We start from the raw sequence: 20,454 nt of genomic DNA, 5'->3' as shown, positions 1-20,454 counted from the left end.
ATATATATATTTGTGTATATATATATCTCTATATATTATCCCCATACTTCATAAACATACACACATACATATACATATATAATAGACATTTTATATCATTATTGTAACGCATTGATGCTATCTGCTGTTATTCATATAATCATAATACATTTACTGGTATAATTGCTATCTCGTCTTACAATATATCTAAAATAATATTTTTAACATTCAGCGATGTGTTGTTTAATGTGTGTGACTGTGTCTTGCATCCTGTTTGTTGCCTGTTGTCGCCGGTTGTACACACTCTTTTCCACCGGAGTTGCGTGAAGACAAACGATCGGTGTGTGACAAAGATTCGCGCTAGATAGATAGGAAAGGCAGCTGCTTCACGTGCGCTTAGGAATACAATACCTAACAGGATCTTCTCTTTCTTTTTTTTTCTATTTCAATCGCTCTAATTCGCTGGCGATTATCGTGTCACGCGATACAATCCTAGTAAAATGAGCGCAATCGAAGGGGACCACCTTAGCACGTAATTGGGAATGTATGTACTCATGCATGGACCGTGTGAAGCGTTATTTCACACAAGAGACAGAACAGCGACTCTTTAGCATTATATTGTAATTTATAATAGTAACCATCGCGCGCCGCCGAGAGCTAAAAATCCCGTCTCTTTCAAACATATATTACCGGCTGTATTGATACGATGATCAACCGATCTGAACGTGCATTAATGGTGCATTAACGGTGCACCAACGATAGCGATGGTTATGCTCTTATCATGTCGCTGCCATAGATAGACGTCGTAAAGACGACCTAAAAAAACGTTCAAATCTCTTAGACACCTAAAAAATGTTTTTCCTGCAAAGACGCCGCAGATATCCTAATCTTTCAGATGTCGTAAAGACGTCGCGCGATTTTTAATGTTTTTTTTTTACGTGAGGAGGGGATGTCTTTAAGATCTTTGTAGTGGTTGAATGTTACCACCGACCATGATGGCCGTAGGGACGGTAAATGGTTCTATGGACCGCGGCAGCGTATTCGCATCGCATCGCGAGCATCACCGAGGGTTATTTATATAAATAAGTTTGACAAAAACGCGTAATGTATATTCCAAGATAAATAAGAAAAAAACTGTGCTTCCCCACGCGACCCTGGCGCTAAAGTGCTGGCTACTACCTTTTTTTTTAATCGTTTGACAATATACAAATATATAAGCATTAAACGTGTAATATATTATATCATCATCGTCGTCGTATATAATTAGTAATATCCTAAGATAGTTATTGTATGAACGATCTTTCTCCCTTTTTTCCCCCGAGAACGCAAAACGCGGAAACAAAAAAGAAACGTTTTATCTCAACAGATACCACATCTATCACTTCTTTCTTTTCCTTTTTTTTTCTTTCTCGACGTAACAGTCGGAGGTACTAATGCCACTCGAAAATGATCTCCGGTTGAACTGTTCCTCTTGTTCGACAGCATCGACATGATCTGTTCGATACGTCGCGTGCGCCATTCTTCGGCCAGATCGAACGAAGCTGCCGAACATTTTCCATGCTAGCGTTCTCAGCACCTCGACAAAATGGACTTTCGTATGGAATGATAGAGCATCTTATTTCCTCGTCATCGTTAATTCGAGATACGTCAATGATTCTTAAGTTTCCTTACGTCTTAAGGTTCTTTATCATCTAAGAGTTAGACGTTAAGTACTGAAAAAGATTACCGAGAGAAACCAGGCAGTGGGAATCGAACGGAGACGGAGGGAATAAAACAGCTGCATTACGAAGATATAGAGGAGTGAAAACGTGCAACGATGAGATGGCGCGTGTATGTGTGTGTATGTGTTCTGATATTTTAAGAGTGCCGCATAGCTCGTTCGCGCGCTCGGTTATTTTAGCATAACGTTAACGATTACGCCATTAATCGAAGTATTTACTTCTATATGCTGCCCCCAGTGGCAAGCTACTACGATCGCTATCGTATTTTTTTTCCTTCGTGTTTAGTACTTAAGCTGCATTATTGCCATTGATTATCTCCGAAAATATCAGAACCTAAAAATACAGCAAAGAGCGCAACGATATAACGCATTCACTGAACATCGTCCATGTAAACGCGTTCTAGCATCGTTCAAACGTTTGTCCCCGAGGAGTGAGAGCGACCAGCCACCGAACATTGGTCGTCAATCGATCCGCGGAGCTTCCGGTTCGAGTGCATATCGTATAGAGGCGGAGGAACATCGAGGTACGTCTAAAAACGGCGTTTTCTACTTTTATAACACGAGCGCTCCTTCCTGCGTTTTTATAATATATCGACATGTATTATGACAACGTAATAAAAACGATGTGTGTATGAGATACTTCCGAAGATAGCGTGTAACACTCGTGTTCGTATGGCACATAGGTATATGCTGAATTCTACGTCATTTTATCTCCCATAGAATCCGTTTCGTTTCCCATCCAGCATGTCCCAGCTACAAACTGTATTTTACATATATATTGTCAATTCTTCGCAAAAATCGATTTACACCGCGACACGTGGCCGTGGTGTCTACAAGCGGACGCAATGCGTATGGCGATAGTCTCGTCACAAGTGCGATCTGCCGATTAGGAAACGCGTTTTTCTGAATTTGCGCATTTCCGGGATGTACGTAGTCCGGATCTTCGGAAGAATCTCGGGGGTTAGAGATATACATACTATTTATATATATCTTACTCTAACAAAATACTATGAGATTCTTGAAGAAAATACGCGAGAACGAATACGCGGTTGCGACCAGCTTCAGAAATCAAAATATTTGTGATAACTCTCGAGGCAGCGGCCGAATTATTCCTTCACCTCAAAGTATTTGTATGTAGGATTCTCGTAACCGTTGATCTGCATATTTGCGACGTGTCGTTCCTCGGGCGTGGCCGCTTGATCGACCTCGATGAAGCCCTGTGAGGAAACGGAAAATGCTATTTATCATGTTGCGTTATTAATTAGAGTGTCAATTAGTGCATTATTATAACACATTACTCTTTTTCAATTACATGCATTTTCGTTTAGATCACAAATTGAAGTATCGCATACAATCACTGCACAATTACCACTGATTAATGATATCGCAGATAATATTACAGAGATTGCTTGATACTAATGATGCGTCTTTCAATATAATAATATACCTGGCTATGAGGGCTTCTCGCACTGCGCCTCTTAAATACTGCGACGCCAACAACTGCAGCCGCCATGAGTGCTATGCCAGCGAACGCGAGTGTGAAATAAACGGATCGACTTTCTCTATGATATACTTCTCGCCTTACAGAATAGCCCTGCGAAATTAAATAAATACATAAAGATATTTTTCTTTTTTATTTTTGTCGCAATGTGTGATAGGAATTTGATAATAAAATTTATTTCATAAATACTAAATAATAAAAAAATAGTAAAATCTTGATGACTTGTATGATGACTTGTAAATAAGTTTTATAGTTAGGGTAAATTTTCTTACTGGCTCAGAGTGAGAGACATCGTGAGTCATGCTGTGAGCTGCTCTAACTACTCCCTCATTATGCATAGCGGCGACTGCGGCGGGTTGCTCTGACTGCTGAGGAATATCCTTGGTATCGATTGCCGAGTCGTTCTCCTCGTGTTGCTCTTGTTCTGTGCGTAGTTCGCCACGTTCTGCCTTACGTTGTTCCTTGCGCGCTCGTTCGAGCTGTTTTTGATGCTCTTTTTCTGTAAAGTATAAAATGAGGTAATGTACGCTCGTTTGTGCACATTTTCTTGACGTTTGAGTTTGCTATACATACCTTGCTGTTTGCTGGTGACATCGGCCTGATACTTGTCTAGAATAGCTGCCTCCGCTTCGCGCGTCATCGCCAGCAGCAATCCCGGAGTTTCATCTTTACTCCTGAGGGCCAAAACGTAATCGTCCATGAGACGACCAATCTTCGCGCTTAAGTCTGGATATCTGAACATAAGAAAAGAAAAAATGAGCTTCTAACTCTTCGCGGTTGTAGCGTTATCGCTTTGTGTGCAACATATCGCGTGACTCATGGCGTATTTAGGATATTAAAAATAAAAATGTACATTTGACATATACATTACCGTTCTAACATCAAGAGGCTCTGATTGGTAATTCTGTCAATTTCCGCAAGATGCTCCAGAGTGGCTGGTTTCTCTCGCTGCGCCTGTTCCAAGCTGCTGTCAAGGAGGTGCTTGTAATGGGCTATTGTGTGGTGCCTATCTTTGTGAAGGGCTCTAAGCAGCTTTTGTAGACATTTTTGAATACGGTGCATCTAAAGAACGTATAAATCGATGGTTAGGCAGAAAGATAAGAAGTATTCATTGTGTAAAAGTATATTACATGAAACTAACATTTGGCGGCGATTCGTTAAGAGAAGCAGTGTAGCACGACATAGCTTCCTCGTTCCTCTGCTTAACCGCCTCCTGTGAAGGAAAGATTATTATTGAACATAATTCATTCGATGAATAGTGGATTATTCGTCACTCGAAAAAAAAATAAAATTATTGACATTACTACATAGATAAATTCTCATTTTTTAAATCTTTTTATGAATTATGTCTTCTGTTATAAAGAAAAAAATATCAAATTGCTACGTATTGTCAATAAAAAAAATTAGATAATTAATACAAGCACTCACAGTTATTGGGGCGCAAAAGTTATTTTAATGCTTCTTAAATCATTTAGAAACTTAATGTAAAACTCCAATTTAAAAAACTTTATCAAAACCGATTTACGTCCACTTTTTGTTGGAATTCGTAACGTTTCAAAGTTGGGTGACATTCAAAAAGGACGATTCGTATCATATCACGCGTTTCCACGTACCTGCACTCTCTGCTGGTGCATCGCGCTTAACTGATGCTTTTCCGCCGCGCCGCTTTCCTCAAGCGCGGCAACCGTCTCCTGGAATCGCGCCGTCATCCAGCGTTTGAAAGCATCCGCGGCGACAGGATCGTGGGCTCTGATATCCTGATATCTCTCCTCAAGGTCACTCCAATCCTTCATCACCTGAAAGCGTTGTAGCACAAAGATTTCGACACCAATGTCCCGCGCCATAATACTTGTTTTCCAAAAAAGCTTTCTCTCACAACACACACACCTTTTTTGTCTCGAATACAAATTTTAGTATTTCAACTCGACATAACACAGTCATACCTTTGCTTTCTCCTAAGCAAAGATATTCAAATAAGTGAGAACAGCGGTACCCTAAATAGGTGAAGATATACGATACGATACGCGTGAACGTCACCTCGCCATTTTTTCATTGCAATTAATCGAACTTACTTTCGTAACTTTCTCCTTGTGTACTTCTTCAAGTCGCATTTGAGCCTGTTTGTAACTCTGGTGCTCGGATCGTGGATCGAAGTGCGTCAGATAAGGATCTGGAGTGCCTTGCGGTTGGGAGGGCTGCTGCGTACTCGTGCTAACTGGCAGCGGCATCGCCGTTGCATCCTGTTTGGCTTTCTCCGTTGTTGAGATGGTTGTTGATGGTCGACTGATTAACAAGTTTACAACAAATATTTAACTTCTATGTTTAGGATATACACTGAATCTTACATTAACTAATTTCAATTACATTTTAGATTTTTAATTAATTTAAAAAAATTCTTTTTAATAAAAGAAAAACATATAAGATTCAATGAAATTTTATTGACATTTATTAAAATGGACGCAGAGAGAATGTTTGTGCTATTTAACTCAAAGGCGTTTGTATTATTTATAACTACCTGGTAGTCGTGTCGTAATCATCGAGGTCGTCATACTCCTCCTCGCTTTCGTCTTCTTCAGGTTGATTGCTAAGTACGTCTTCGAGATCGTCAGAATTTTCTTCATCCTCAGCGTCACCGTCCAAGTCATCTTCGTCATCGATATCATCTTCGTCCTCGTCGAGATCATCATCCACGCTCTTCGGTAAGGGCAGATCGACCGGCTTCTTTACCTTCACGTTCTCTGCAAAGAGATCAGTATTTCGCATGTTATTCTTTGCTGCACTTACGTTCTATATGATTCATCATTACATAAGCACGTAACGATGACGATTGGTCTAAAAATAGGCTCTTCAGCATGCACTTGCACCAGAACGCGAAAAAACCTGCATAAAGAAAAAGAAAATAGAGATCGTTTAATTAATACCGTTGGGTATTGCACTCATCCTTGATTATGCGAAAGTGCCTTCTCTTTTCTTTCGCTCTAACGATAACGATTCGACGTACATACACACGTCGCGTACGTACATATACGTACGTGACGCGGTAGGTGCAATTATTGGAATTCCTGTCTGCGCGCACATTCCAGTATATCGACTGCCATTGTTTGAATAGTAAATGGACGGGATTGGGCTGGCCACAGATAGCTCCGCGGAATTCTGGCCCATAATCTAAATCAATGCGCGCCAATGATACACTGCCAGTGTTACCGATCACTTGATTATTTATCGATATACTCGGAAAAGGATAGCGATATGACAGCATAATTTAATTTGACAGTTTTGTGGACATAGTTCACGACGACCGAAGACAGTCTCGACTCCTCCGACGTAAAGAGACATAAACAGCAAAACGATGTCTATGGACGAATATTTATCCTGTAAAAGATAATTAGGAAGAATTAGGAAGACAGAGGAATTCATTTAGAAAAAGACATAAAATTATAACATTTTAAAATTAAAGTAGCATGAAAATTATCGGAATTGCCATTCGCGAAATTCGTATGTGTCGTAACTAGGCAAAATGCATCGTATTCTCATTCCGATTCTGCCTCTTTCCAGCTTAGACATTCTAATTTCGTCGGGTTACTTGGAGGGGAAGCGGGATGCATCTTGACTAACTAAGTTCTCGAGAGATGTGTCTCATTCGTGAGAATAGGTATTCTGATGAGACGACTTCTTGACTTCTACAAAGACAGACAAAAGCCCCACCTGACCATATCCTCCTGTGTCGTCCTTTTATCTAGGTCACACGGTAGATACGCGATAACTGCATGCGTTGGCAGTTTCTCCGGGGATGCCTTATGTCACGATTGTTCGTCATAGAGAGTTATGGATTCCTCACGAGAACGCGGTTTATCCGGGATCGATCAGAGAAGTGCTGAATGGAAAGGGATGATGGAAATTCAATGTTATCAGTACCAACAAAACGAAAGTTATGAGATATTCTATAAAATCTTAAAGTTGCATGTTTCTCTGAAATATTCACACATAAGACTCTTTTCAAGATGTAAATATTTAATTTTCAAGATTCATCCACTTTAATAAACAAACTCGTTGATATTTGGCAAATTAAATATTGATTGTAAGTTGCGCTTCTAGAAGACGCTTGATTGTAAACAGATTAAAAACGCAGAGGACAATATTTTTCATCAAAAGCTCAAATTATGAACTTGTGCAAATAATAAGAGTTTCTAATTATGCACGTTCAAAAAAGAGGATTTTAATGTAACTTACGTTTTGTAGATAAATTATATATGTATATAAATATTCAAAACATTATTAAGGATTAAAATTCAGCTCTGATAAGGCTTTTTCCTTACTTAATTTGTATATATATTTACATCGATCTAATGTCACTTATTGTTGTTTAAATCTTCAATTCCTTGTCTTTAATTAACTCAATTTTATCATAAGAATAAATTACAGCTTACTGAGCAAAGTTTCCAAAAGAATGAAAATTCCACGTTCTGTTCAAGCGTATCAATTACCAAACTGGTCCGCGTGACTAGTGGTAATACTCGAAACATGTATCTCGGTTTTATTTGACGTACGCCATGCAGCCCATTTTTCATTCCTCGGACGACACGTCATCCCCCGAAGTTACATTACCTATGCTGAAAATAATGGAGTATAGGATTCAAGCGGGTGGTACATAGCGGATAAAACGGATAGCACCGTGTGTGCTAATCGAGCCCATTATATATGTGGTGTATAGGAAAGAAAAGTTGCGCAGCGACGCCGAAAGCTACGGCGTGTTACGTTGCGCAGTCGTCGGGAACGTTGGCGGCGAACATTATTGATTGCACGAGGGAGAGAGAAGACAAGAGAGCTTGCGATGAGAGGAAGAGAAAGATGGAGATATATGTATATAGAGAGAGGGGGAAAGAGAGAAAGAGAGAGCTTGCGAAGGGTGGCACGAGCTATCCGGGGTGCTGGAAGGAAACGAGGAAGGAGACGAGGCGAAGTAGGTGGTACCCCTCGTTTAATACACTCTTTGCACCCTCCTATGGCCGTTCTTTCTCTTTCTCTCTCTCTCTCTCTATCTCTTTCTCTTTGTTCTTTGCGACAGTCGATTGGAAACGAACAGCGTAAATGCCGGGTCTTTCCACCGTGCAATAAATACACCGCGAATTCGTCGTAAATATTCATGCTTCACCATCTTCTCTCTTCCAATATACTTTTTGATAGACACGCGTTCTATTAATCGCTCCGCTCAACAAAATGAAAAATAACAGAAAGGCGAAGAAATAATAGTGCAGTGTGACACTAAAGCAAAAATCGACTGATGTAGAGCGTTGAAAAGCTTTATACAAACGTAAAAGGAGTTTGATGGTATCATCAAAGTAAATGACAAACGCAAGTGAGAAGATTAATGGATTTTATAAATCGATGAATTTCACATCCAACAAGATTGTTTAATGTTCATTTACTCATATGATAAATTAGGTTGTGTTCCAAAACTCACTGTCAGTATTACTAAAAATCTATTGTAACGTAATGTAAGTCACACATTTTCTGACAGTCAATTTTGGAAGACAGTCCTGGAATTAATTAAAAGTTGCAATATGATGATCTTATTTCAAAAAATGAACGTTATTCTTCAGGTAATTCATTCAGGTTAATAAACTATTACACGTAATTTAATTTATATGTTTACATGCACTGAGAGAAAAAAAATGGTTGGAATAACCATAATTTAACTATATATAATTTATAGTCATTTTTTAGGACAACCATAAATTTATATTTGTTTTGACCATATGAATTATAGCAAGTATCGCGGAAAGTTCGTGTCGTTTTTTTTAGCTCAAAATTGTGCTAAAAAAACGACACGAACTTTCCGCGGTATCTAATAGTAACTTGAACACTGAATTATGATCATAACAATCATAATATGTATTCGTTCAACTATTATAATTATATGGTTATCTTACACATAAATCATATTTGCACACAGAGAGAAAAATGTTTGGTATTTGTAACTATATTTTTAGGTTGCCAATTATAACATTTGTTGCTGGAACTATATATATAGTTACTGTTATTATTATTATAGTAGTAATAATCATAATTATAGTAATATATAATTATAGTTACAAATTTTTTTCTCTCTGTGCATATAGTAAATTACATCTGCTATAAAATGTTGTAACTAGACATATAAGGTTATTGTTACTAACATTACAGCAGTAATAACTATAAAAATGATGCTCCTAATCATTATTTTACCATGCAATTATAGTCACAAATACGATATACTTTTCTCTTAGTGTGGTTACATGTTACATGCTACATTTTGTTATATGTAATTTATGTAACAATTATACACTAAATACAACTTAATTTTGTTATATCGAAAGCACAACATATCTAAATAGACGGGAGTCTCCCTCACGAGTTAAATCTTGAAATAAGATCGTCACACAAGTATTTCCACTTTACGGTAAAATGACCTCGCGCCAAGAAGACACCCGAGCTCGCAAGCTCGCGTCTGGAAAGGATGTCATGCTATGGAGATGCGGACGCAGCGAAACGCTCGCATCGATAGAATATGCATGAAGATGAACGTGAGTGCCAGTGCGGTTCTCACGAATACGAAAATACGCGATGGCTCGCTCGTTTCCTTCGTGCCCGCTTCTCCGCCCTTCTTCATCCCTTCTCATCCGCGAGATCCGCACAATTCACCGCGTCTTCCGCGCGCGCGTGAAATGAGAACACGAATGAATGATGATAAGGCAGAGTATACGTACGTTACGTACCTTTCAGGTGTTTCGGGCAGCATACAAACTCTACGCCGGAGAACAGAGATATACCGCACGGCAGTAACATCGCGAAGCTACGCAGATTCATGTTTCGCTCCCGGCAAGTCTCCGCCGCCGTGGCGTTCCATCTGGAAATACGAATCCACTTGATGCAGTCACGTGTACTCAAGGAGGACGCACGTCCCTGATCTACCACGACACGGATAAATAGGCCCTGATAACAATCCGCCATCTCCATCGACGTAAAATACAATGTTAGTTTATTTTACGTCGGTGCAAAATAAACGTGTAGATTGCGTCACTCATTAGCAAAGTAATTAAATAGCCCTTTGTACGATGGAAGAACAGAACAATGTGGAGTGAATAAATATGATAAAATAAATTTATGACAGCGCGTACAATGTGTAAACAAGAAACGAAAGCGAAAGAAAACCTATTTTGTATAAAAGCTCGTTAATAATATAATTAATAGCAAATTTAACGTGATTGCTGTATCATGTCGGAGTAATTGGATCAAATGTGTTTTCTCGCGAAGAAACGAAAGGACTGTGCTTAAGCTATTCTTTCGAATCGCTTGATCGCTTTGAAACACGAAACGCGACATCGTGAATCTAAACTCAGAATTAATTCCGTTTGGCGCAGACGATATTAGCGCATATATAAGTTCGTTACCTGTGAGATTCCCAGCATTTTGTTTGATTATGAAGATGATCAAAGAGACAGCCCTCCGGCACGAGAAGTGCGTCACTCTGGAAAGGTCCCTCTGAAAGTAAGAAACGGTACATATTGCAGTGACTCGAATTCAAGGAAAGGTTTAAACCAGTAAACCTCGATTAAACCAGTAAAGATCGCGCATCGCCGGTATTTATTCTTATTCGCTATTTCCGACCGACGGTGTGCAATCTGTCTCTTTCTACGAAGAAAGAATTCTACGAATTATATTGGCAGTCAAGGCACGAATCTACCGATGACTATTTATATATCTGTGCGCATATATTCGAAATACATGAAGTGCCCGAAATCAATAGCGAGTCCGCGTGTAAGGGATTCCCTCCAATCATGGAACTTCATATATCCTCATCTTAAATAAATCTTGCACATTCAATATTTTAATTTTACATTATCGCTCTTCTAGATTCTCTTCAGATATCAGCAGATATTAGCATTATTGCTCTTCTAGATTCTTCAATTCTTTCGACTCCTTTAAAATGTTTAATTGCAATTTTAACGACAGATTCTTTTACACGATCTAGAAGGGAAATTTTTTCTAAACTAAAACGTCAAGGTAGTAAGTCTTCATGTAATAAACAATTTAAGATGAAAAATTTTTCTCGAACTATGCTTTTAAAATATAAGCAAATAACGAGATTTTATTGTTCATTTAAATTCAAGAGCACTTTCTCAGAATTTTAATTCCAGGTTTAATTATCAAGTCGCTCAATGTTGAATATTAAAAAGTTTCAGCATAGTAATGGCCTCTCTTAAAAGTTTTCCTAAAGATTTATCGGAGAATCTGCTCCTAAAATATTTATGCGAGACACTTTATGTACACGTATACATACACAAATAATTAAGAATATACATGCAAATCCGCACGTCGTATATTTGGAAATAGCACAAAGCTCAAAAGTGCAAAAAGAATAGTGACAATTTTTCGGTAGTATATTTGTCCAAATGTCTGTTACTCTTTCGTGATAGGACGTGATAGGAGAGTGCGCGAAAGAAAGGGGAGAGAGAAGAGACGGAATGGACACGCGTCTGGCGGATGACGCATCGGTACATTCACCAGTGCTGATCAATAGAACTAGTCACGCAGACTGTTTGAGGGTATTAACCACTGATTTGTCCAAGTACATTCGCGTATCATTCTTCTATGAGAGAGCGACAGAAGTTACGTAAAGAAAAGTAAACAAATGCAAGTATATTTTTTCAAAAAGCGTTTCAATTGTTGTTATTAAAACGAGACAATTATATAAAAATATAGTAAAAAAATGACGTTTTATGATTGGTTTTTTTTTTTTATGAAATCGCTCGATAAGAAAGTAGTTAATGGAGCTTTGTAGGATGTGTGAAACACGCAACTCAAGACGCGAAGGTTCAGAATGGCCGTGACCATCTACACGTGACCAGCTTACTGGAATAACAGCATTTATCTAACACGATTAGAAAATGAGACATGGATCTTGGCGCGTTGACAAACAAATGGTACGAAGAAAGGTGCAGAGTTCTCGTCCTGAATGTGCACGAAAGAATGACTGTCGTATCGCCTACTTATGAGATCTCATTCCAGGGAATACATTACTGACGACAGATGTGTTTTATGTTACTCCATTCACGTTTTGGTTCAATTATTCATTTTAATGATATTTAAAAGTAGATAAAAAGGTATTTGAGATAAAAAAGAAGTGAACGTTGAATATTATTTATAAAATGCATCGTGTATCGAATCAGAATTTAATTTGTAAGACAACATTTGGAATAGATTTAAAAAAAATATTTTAGAAGAAAATTATTATCATTATTCTTGTAGCTCCTCGGTTTCCAATTAAACACATTTGCGTTTACTGCTCTAATTAAAATTATGTTAAAACTCGTTTAAAATAAAACCAAGTATTATATTCTGTAGTAGCAAGATGCTCCTTGTATAAATACATTCTTCCTTCGTCTTAACGAATGTCTTACGTTTCTCCTACATTTCTTCAAACTTCTCGCGCGGGCGTTATTCGATTTAGAATATTCCACAATTAAGTATTCCTCGCAAATGGAAGAGTTTCGCGAAGTAAGTATGATTTATAAGGTCCACTTTAATTAACGTCGTACATAAAATAGACTTAATAAATATTACGAATCTACTTTTATCCCCCTTCTTGTACTGAATTCGATCGCATGGAAGGGAACTCGCGAGTCGCAATAAAGATACAGTCGCTTCGAGGAGATGCTTGTCAGTTGGCATCAAGAACCAAGTACTCATACACTAGGAGATGGAAGGAGAGGGGAAAAAAAGGAAAGTAAGTGCGATCTTGAATCTCACTGCTGCGCGACGTCATAGTTTTTTCGTTCTTCAGCGCAATAAAAAGGTTGATCAAGGAAGGCAGCCGGGCAGACAATCCGACAGCAGATATCGCGTTATCCGTTACACAGCGTATTGACTCTACAAATTGAATTCTTCCATCCGGAGCAGATCGAGCGTCCTGCTAAATTTATAACTAAATCCCCGCCGCCGGGAGATCGATCTCTCCGTTTCTCACGGCCGCGACGCCGTATTATCGATCGATCAACCCGCCCGGCTCTCCTGCGATGGCCTTCTCTTTGCAATTTTCAAGTCAAGAATCGAAGTTGCCACGAGTCTCGCAAGAATTTTTACGGCTAATATTAACTGATATTAACGCATGATATCCCGTCATCAGCACCAACTAAATCGATGCGGCAAATACTGAGATTGAGATCCATACTATATTGTCACAAACAGAAATCCACATTGATGGTATTGACATATATATGTTGACAGTTACATTATTATATTGATTTCGATATCCCGTTCAGACAGCTCGCGGTTTTACGTGTCTCACGATATCCGTGACAGATTACTGTTTTATATTTTGACCCAAATTGAGATTGATCACGATACAGATATACGTGAAAATTGGCCTGACCTTCTTTCTCGCCTACACACAGTGAAAATTTAACTTACTAAAATTATAGAGATTAAATATTTAATTGCCCGTGAAAGGGGCATTTTTGCCACTGACGGTAGAGACTCACGAAAGACTGGCGTACAATAGGAGATTTAATGATCGTTTGGTACATATATCAAGGTTATTGTTGGTAGATGTTGATAGAGATGGAGCTTATTCTGATAATCTGTACGTACAACTATTATGCTAAACCTATTGATTTCTTTCATACGCACGAATTTGAAACTGTTTAAAAATAATTTCTTACTTTAACGTGATATATAATAGAAGAAATATGTATAGTGAGAATAAGATGAATTAAACGGCTAGCTATGTTTCTATTACTAATAATCAAACAAGCGAAAATATTCTGGTACATTTCGATTATTATACCTGAATCTCGCAAAAAATCACCAGATTAAGATTAGATACAGATTTTCGATATAGCGCAAAAATGCCAGTTAAAAATTACTACTCACCCAAACATCTGTAAGGTTTGACCCATCGGGAGAGCTTGCATTTGGTTCTTCCAGGCTTGCACCATCCGCTCACCCTGACGTAGTGCGATGACTCGACGATGTTGGTGATGTCTCTCTTCGGATAAGCCTGGAAGAAAAAAATTAGACGCAGATTAGGGACTCGCTATAAGTACCGCATTAGCAGGTGGTTCGACCAACCTGCAATCGTGCGCCCAAAAGTAATTATCGAGTATACACGCATACTTAGCGAACCTATTATCGGGAACGAGCGACTGTTTAATCTCCGTTTAAGAGGCCGCAAAAACGCACGTTCTTATTCCACGAGCCGTTTCGCGACGTGATATTCGCGTAATGTGCGAACTAAATCTAATGAGACTCAGGTGGTGTGACATTATAGTTTCACAACGATAAGGTAATTGAACCAATGTAAAATATATTTTTCATAATCCAATCTCGAAATCAACACATACACACACACACACACACACACACGCACATTAAAAATTTACCTTTATTAAAGTTGCTTATTAAATTTTTTCTTATATATAAAAAACAAACAAATATAATAAAATAGAGAAAATACAAATAAAGCCGTGATGATTATAATTTTGCTAAACTTAATTTAAATTGAAGAATCGTAAGATCTTGATTTAAAACTTTAAATTTAAATTTAAGACTTTATAAGAATTTCTCTTGACTTATTTTGTAATGAGCAATTTAAAAGGGGATTCAAATAACTGGATCTTCGGAAACTCCTCTCTTTTAATCTTTTTATGAAGGATTAAACGAAGATATTCGCGAGTTATCAACGAGGAAAGATTAGATGGCACGCGTACTTATAGCGAGCTTTCACGTATTAACGCGAAGAAATGTGAGCAAAGTACAATTGCGACGCAACAATTGTGGACCGATGCAATCTCGCAATAAAGTCATCGGCGAAGATTAACGTTATTTTCACGGTGGAATGGCGGGAAAGGTAACGAACCGCGTAATTCTGTGTTTTGTCGCGACTGAAGCGCGTCAACGAAGGGATGAAAATTCGATTTACGCGGCTCCGGAAGATTATAAACGACTTAATCCTGCCTGCAGGGCAACGGCAGCATCGCCGCGCTGGGCGCGATGTTAAATAACATGCCCAGCCTTAATTAATAATTCGTTCGCGGGTGGCCCGATTTTCTCTCTAAATAGTCGCCGAGTCGAGAAGGAAGATTCAAGAGAGTTTGGACTCGATCCCCTGACTTCGTTTAATAACTTAAACATCGATTCGAATAATTTACATTTGATATTTCCCAAACGAGAGCGGGACAGAGATTTTTATGATCGGCACCCAACGCACGGGGCAACAATATCTAAATATTACTAAAGGATATATTTTTTTTAGATAAGTACAAGATTTACAAAATATCGTGTTAGACTTTGGGAAAAGTATTCATGCATAGATACTACAAAATTACATAATTAACAAAAAATTGAAAAATAGAAAACTCGAGTCCATTAGCTCAGTCATTATCATATGATCATTTATGTGTTTCAATTTATTATAGAACAATATGGGATTACAGAGCCCTATTTTTCAAAAATTGTTTAAAGATCATTGCTCAATATTGCAATGTTTCCATCAATATAATTGTATATTCCTATGTAATTTTAGTTTATATTTTTAAATACGAGATATTATTTATATCCCAGACATTAAAAATTTGTTACATAAAAATTGTTTACATGCGGCACTTTTACGCAATTCACTGTGTGTATGAGACAGAGACAAGTGAGCAGTTTGCATATGCGTACGTGCTCATATTTGCTCATGCACAAGCATAAAAAGACAAGTTTATTCATTAGTGTAATTTGTGTTTGTTTCAATTTATTGGTAGGCAATGTAAAAACGCAAAGCCCTACCTTCCAAAAATTAAGTCTCTTATAGAGACGCCACAATCATGAAGGATTAAGGAAAGTGTCGTTGATATGCCACACGATCCGTTCGAACATATTGTTATGTCAACTTCCATACTCTAGAGAGAGTCGGACGTAAATAATCTCTCGTATTCAAAAATTTGAACAGTTGCTTAAATATAATAAGTAATCGACGAAAATAATGTGAACTCGTGAAGTCTCTATAAGAGACTTAATTTTTGGAAGGTAGGGCTTTGCGTTTTTACATTGCCTACCAATAAATTGAAACAAACACAAATTACACTAATGAATAAACTTGTCTTTTTATGCTTGTGCATGAGCAAATATGAGCACGTACGCATATGCAAACTGCTCACTTGTCTCTGTCTCATACACACAGTGAATTGCGTAAAAGTGCCGCATGTAAACAAGATGGAGAACGTTATTATCCAGTAATTCATAAGGTAGTTTTGCCTTTCACTATGCTCTATTAAAGATTCGGAACGTAAATTATTTATAATACGTGTCATTAATTCTTCCTATCAATCTTTTTCAATACAAACAAGCTACCTCGTTTAACATCCGATAAAAACGCGACAAGATCAAGTATTTCTCATGCGTCTAACAACAATAAATGAGTGCATTGACGAAAGATAAAAATAGAACCTTGCTAGTTTCGAAACTATAAGATTTTTTGCAAAATTAAAGTCAACTGTAATAATTTTCTAAGTCGGCAGGTTTTGATTCTACGCTTATGTAACTGAGACTACAGTGGATATCGTTAATATTTTTTTTAAGAACTTCGAACAATCTCGTTGACAAAATATTTACGTGCGTTCCTCGCAGGATGGAAGAAAAGATGCAAAGAGGAGAGCTAGAAAGTTTGATGGTGATAGAAAAATGTCAGGGATCTCTCTTCTCTCTCTCTCTCTCTCTCTCTCTCTCTCTCTTCTATTTTTAATGTCTATATATAACTCTTATAATCGACTATATATGCCTAACGCCGATCACCGACATTATTATACGTGTGAAAGAATTTAATGGTTGCGTGATCTTATAGATTTTTTTCCTACCTTCTTACAATACTCCAGAATCTCCAGCTTGTCCGTCATACAGCTCTTCTTGTCGGTCGAGGAAACCCATCGACCCTGCTCTCCCATATGCTGAGCAAGGTATACTTCGCCAGGTTCGCACAAGGTAGCGACCTTCGTGTTGAGGAAAGATACAATCATTAAAGCGTTAGCCTCCAAGCGGAAAACACATTTGGCTCAGTTAACAACTTCATCAAAGTGTTTCGCTTTTCAGGAAGCCAGTTGTCTTAATTAACAGATCAGTTCTTGTTTCTCGGAAACATATCATAATGGCCAATATACTTTTATTGCTTGTTTTTCTTATCGATCAAGAATTGCCTGGCAGAAATGACGACATGCTTTATTTCCAAAATGCATATTTTTTTCACTGGCATACATTTTTTACAATATGAAAAAACTTTAATTGTTCTCTACAGAGATTTATTTTCTATATTAACAATGTTATATCTAAATCTTTAATACCCATTTAAGAAATTTAATTAAAAACAATCTATATTCAATAATTTAATTAAATAAGAAGATATTTTGATTGAGCAAAAAGTAACAAGGAGTCGCGAAGGAGGAATTTGCGCGAAGCATATAATTTTGCGGTGTTTTCGTCGAAACAGGAATAAGGCTAGATCGAAGTCTCTCATGGTACTCACCTGAGGCTCTGATCTTCCGCCAGCTGGTGCCAATTCAAGCCTCTCCGACACCGCCTGCAACACAAAGTGAGAGAGAGAATATTTGAAAGCGGCTGCATCAGGCTGCATGTAGACAGGAAGATTGGAAACGGGGTGGTTAAAACGTTTTCTGCCCCGATAAACGTGTACCTACTCGCGTGAATTTAAATCTTTGACGGGCAGAATGCGCCAAGTAGTTTATTCGCTTTACGGAACTACCTGATTTAGAAGAAAAAAATTCTTGGCTTCGTTTACGAAAAGGAAATGTATTTAGCGAATGAAAGCGCAGCTATAAAAAAGATGCAAACAGACGACTGAGTGCATTATTCCTACGACATGACTGAGTACATACAAAGTATGTATTTTCCTTTGATATAAATAAATGTATATTTTCCTTTCCTATTAAACGTAAACTTTCTTGCCAGGTAATATAGCGAACTTATCGACCATTATACAGTAAATATTTTATTTATAAGATAGGTCACGTATTCATAAACGTAAATGTAAAACGTTATTTTCTTTGAAAAAAGACAGAAGAACAAAAATTGTTTTTGAACGATTAACAAGTTATTAATTAAAAAAACTCACATAAGGATGTTCTGAAATTTTTCCAATTAACAATAATATTGAACTTTTTCAGATTTAGACACATTTACAGATTTACTTTTATACTTCACTTTTATCTCGCATTTATTTAATGCAAATAGTTTATTATTCGGAATTTTATATGATGGTATTTCCGCAAGACTAATTCAATTTTGAAGACAAATATGTTATTTTGAAAGACAAAAATGAATGTTGACTCGGTTAAAACATGCTAAAGATGACGACATAAACCCACTCGGTTCATTCAATCGATAGTACTCTGTAATCTCGTCCAATCATTTAAATGTCAACATTTTCGCAGCGAAAACCTCGTAATGGGAACGTTTCACTTCACCATGCCAAACAGGTAAAAGTACTTTTAATACAGAGCTTACGTATATAAAAATATGACACATATCATCCACATTTTAAGTATATTTTTCTATAGCTATGCATAAAAAATACCTCTAAATCTCAATATTAATTTTCAAGACATTTTAATAACTTCAATCTTTTTTAGAACGTTTCCATTTCTAATTGTTCCAAAAAAGTTATTTGCTTAGAATATTTCACATTAAAAAAAAAAGTAGACTGTATATCGATTACTAAATTCGAGATAAAACAAAGATTCCTTCGCGTATACACGTTATTTAAAAAGAGACACTGACAATTGAAAAACTGTGAATCTCTGGTTTATTTGTTTCATGTCTATTTTTACTAATAATTACTCTCAGTCTAACTTACTTTCTGTCTTTTTTTAGTCTTAAGAATTAAAAAAATAAAGAATAAATTAAACAGAGATTAAAGTTAATCTACATGTAGAAATGGACGTATTAAGGATAAAATAAGACGCGTCAACGTCAATTACGTCAACTTCGCGGCAACAAACAGAAAGTCATCAGAAAAGTACAGTAGCATGATTACATCGTTCCATAATACTCAGGTGACTAATTATATCACTCGATAATGTCCGACAATAATTACAGACGAGATCCTCTGTTAATACATCAACACATCAAGGAGGCACAGCGATACTCGCGGACAGTTAGCCGTTCATTTACCACCGCGAAGAGAATATTAATTTCATTATATCCGGTGTCGCGATATATCGTTTCCAGCAGTGGTTCGAGCGAAATGATTATTATAAGATCCCATAAAACCACGTCGGAAGGAACTATAACTTCACACCTCGACATATAAAAATTCAATATCATTCAAGGCTCGCGCATTGCAGCCGTATACGTATACCAGCAAATTACTTCGTTGAAACAGCAATATTTGCTAGAGATAGACCCTATTTCGCTTTAGCGTTCAAATTAAATTTGCTTTAGTAGCGGATTCTGCGAACAAATTTACTCGGCAAGATTTTTCAATATATAAACCACGTTTCACTGTAATATCAAATAATTTGCTATGCAAGTAGTAAAGTTCGATTACTTTCACATCGGATATGCAACAGCAGCTACGGCAATAAAGTTCTCATTTTTCGTACAAGTAATTTCTTCCGCGATACTTCCTGATCGTTTTCAATTTCCTTGATTATCTCTGTAAGGATCCTTCTCAGGAGTCTTTTCCAGATTCATAGCTGATAATGAGTGATAATCGCAATGATAACCTGACTAAAATTACCTACGTGCTCCGATATATTTCATCCACAAGGTCGCGTGTGAGTCGTATCGAATATCTCGGGCAGATATCGAATTTCTCGAGCGAACACGAAGGAATACGTCATCGTATCTACCATTGACGTATCTACTTGTTTTGATCGCAACGACGCCTCCTCATGCGGTATAGTGCACCTGGAGAATACCGGCATGCACCACGCATGTCGCAACCATAAGCGAGATCACGCTTCGGGATTGGCGTGTCGCTGTGGAAAATATCGGCTTCACTCGAATCAAAATCGCGCGTTCGGTTTGCGTGGATTTACGACGGTACGAGGAAACTATAACCGGCAACGTCAAACCCAAAAATGACAAATCGTGAATAGTTAAATATCAATTTTCCATAAAGTATACCAGAGACATAAAAAATATATGGAAGATATTATCAAAGGATATTTTTTTTTTTTAGATAAGTACAAGATTTACAAAATATCGTGTTAGACTTTAG

The 20,454-nt window shown here is 37.4% G+C and overlaps 1 protein-coding gene across 2 annotated transcripts in view; it reads right to left on the bottom strand.

Annotated features, from left to right (window-relative positions):
* Positions 1 to 420: 420 nt before the first annotated feature.
* Appl (amyloid-beta-like protein) overlaps positions 421 to 20,454 on the bottom strand; it is a 48,872-nt gene continuing 28,838 nt past the window's right edge. The window contains exons 2-15 of one of the 2 annotated variants that reach the window (XM_018444714.1): positions 17,740 to 17,793; positions 17,078 to 17,209; positions 14,112 to 14,238; positions 10,631 to 10,721; positions 9,956 to 10,086; positions 5,716 to 5,938; positions 5,273 to 5,483; positions 4,814 to 4,996; positions 4,342 to 4,413; positions 4,072 to 4,262; positions 3,774 to 3,934; positions 3,473 to 3,699; positions 3,147 to 3,293; positions 421 to 2,916 (exon numbers count right to left, since the gene is read on the bottom strand). In XM_018444714.1, the coding sequence (XP_018300216.1) occupies positions 2,806 to 2,916; positions 3,147 to 3,293; positions 3,473 to 3,699; positions 3,774 to 3,934; positions 4,072 to 4,262; positions 4,342 to 4,413; positions 4,814 to 4,996; positions 5,273 to 5,483; positions 5,716 to 5,938; positions 9,956 to 10,086; positions 10,631 to 10,721; positions 14,112 to 14,238; positions 17,078 to 17,209; positions 17,740 to 17,793 (2,061 nt within the window). In that variant the 3' untranslated portion in view covers positions 421 to 2,805. The remainder of the gene's footprint in view (positions 2,917 to 3,146; positions 3,294 to 3,472; positions 3,700 to 3,773; positions 3,935 to 4,071; positions 4,263 to 4,341; positions 4,414 to 4,813; positions 4,997 to 5,272; positions 5,484 to 5,715; positions 5,939 to 9,955; positions 10,087 to 10,630; positions 10,722 to 14,111; positions 14,239 to 17,077; positions 17,210 to 17,739; positions 17,794 to 20,454) is intronic. The other variant, XM_018444715.1, reaches the window with a different exon arrangement.

The sequence above is a fragment of the Mycetomoellerius zeteki genome, unplaced genomic scaffold (genome assembly GCF_001594055.1).
Source record: "Mycetomoellerius zeteki isolate Tzet28-1 unplaced genomic scaffold, Tzet1.0 scaffold153, whole genome shotgun sequence".
NCBI classification, from domain to species: Eukaryota; Metazoa; Arthropoda; class Insecta; order Hymenoptera; family Formicidae; genus Mycetomoellerius; species Mycetomoellerius zeteki.
Note: the sequence above shows the minus strand (reverse complement) of the source record. Positions and strands in the feature narration are given on the sequence as shown.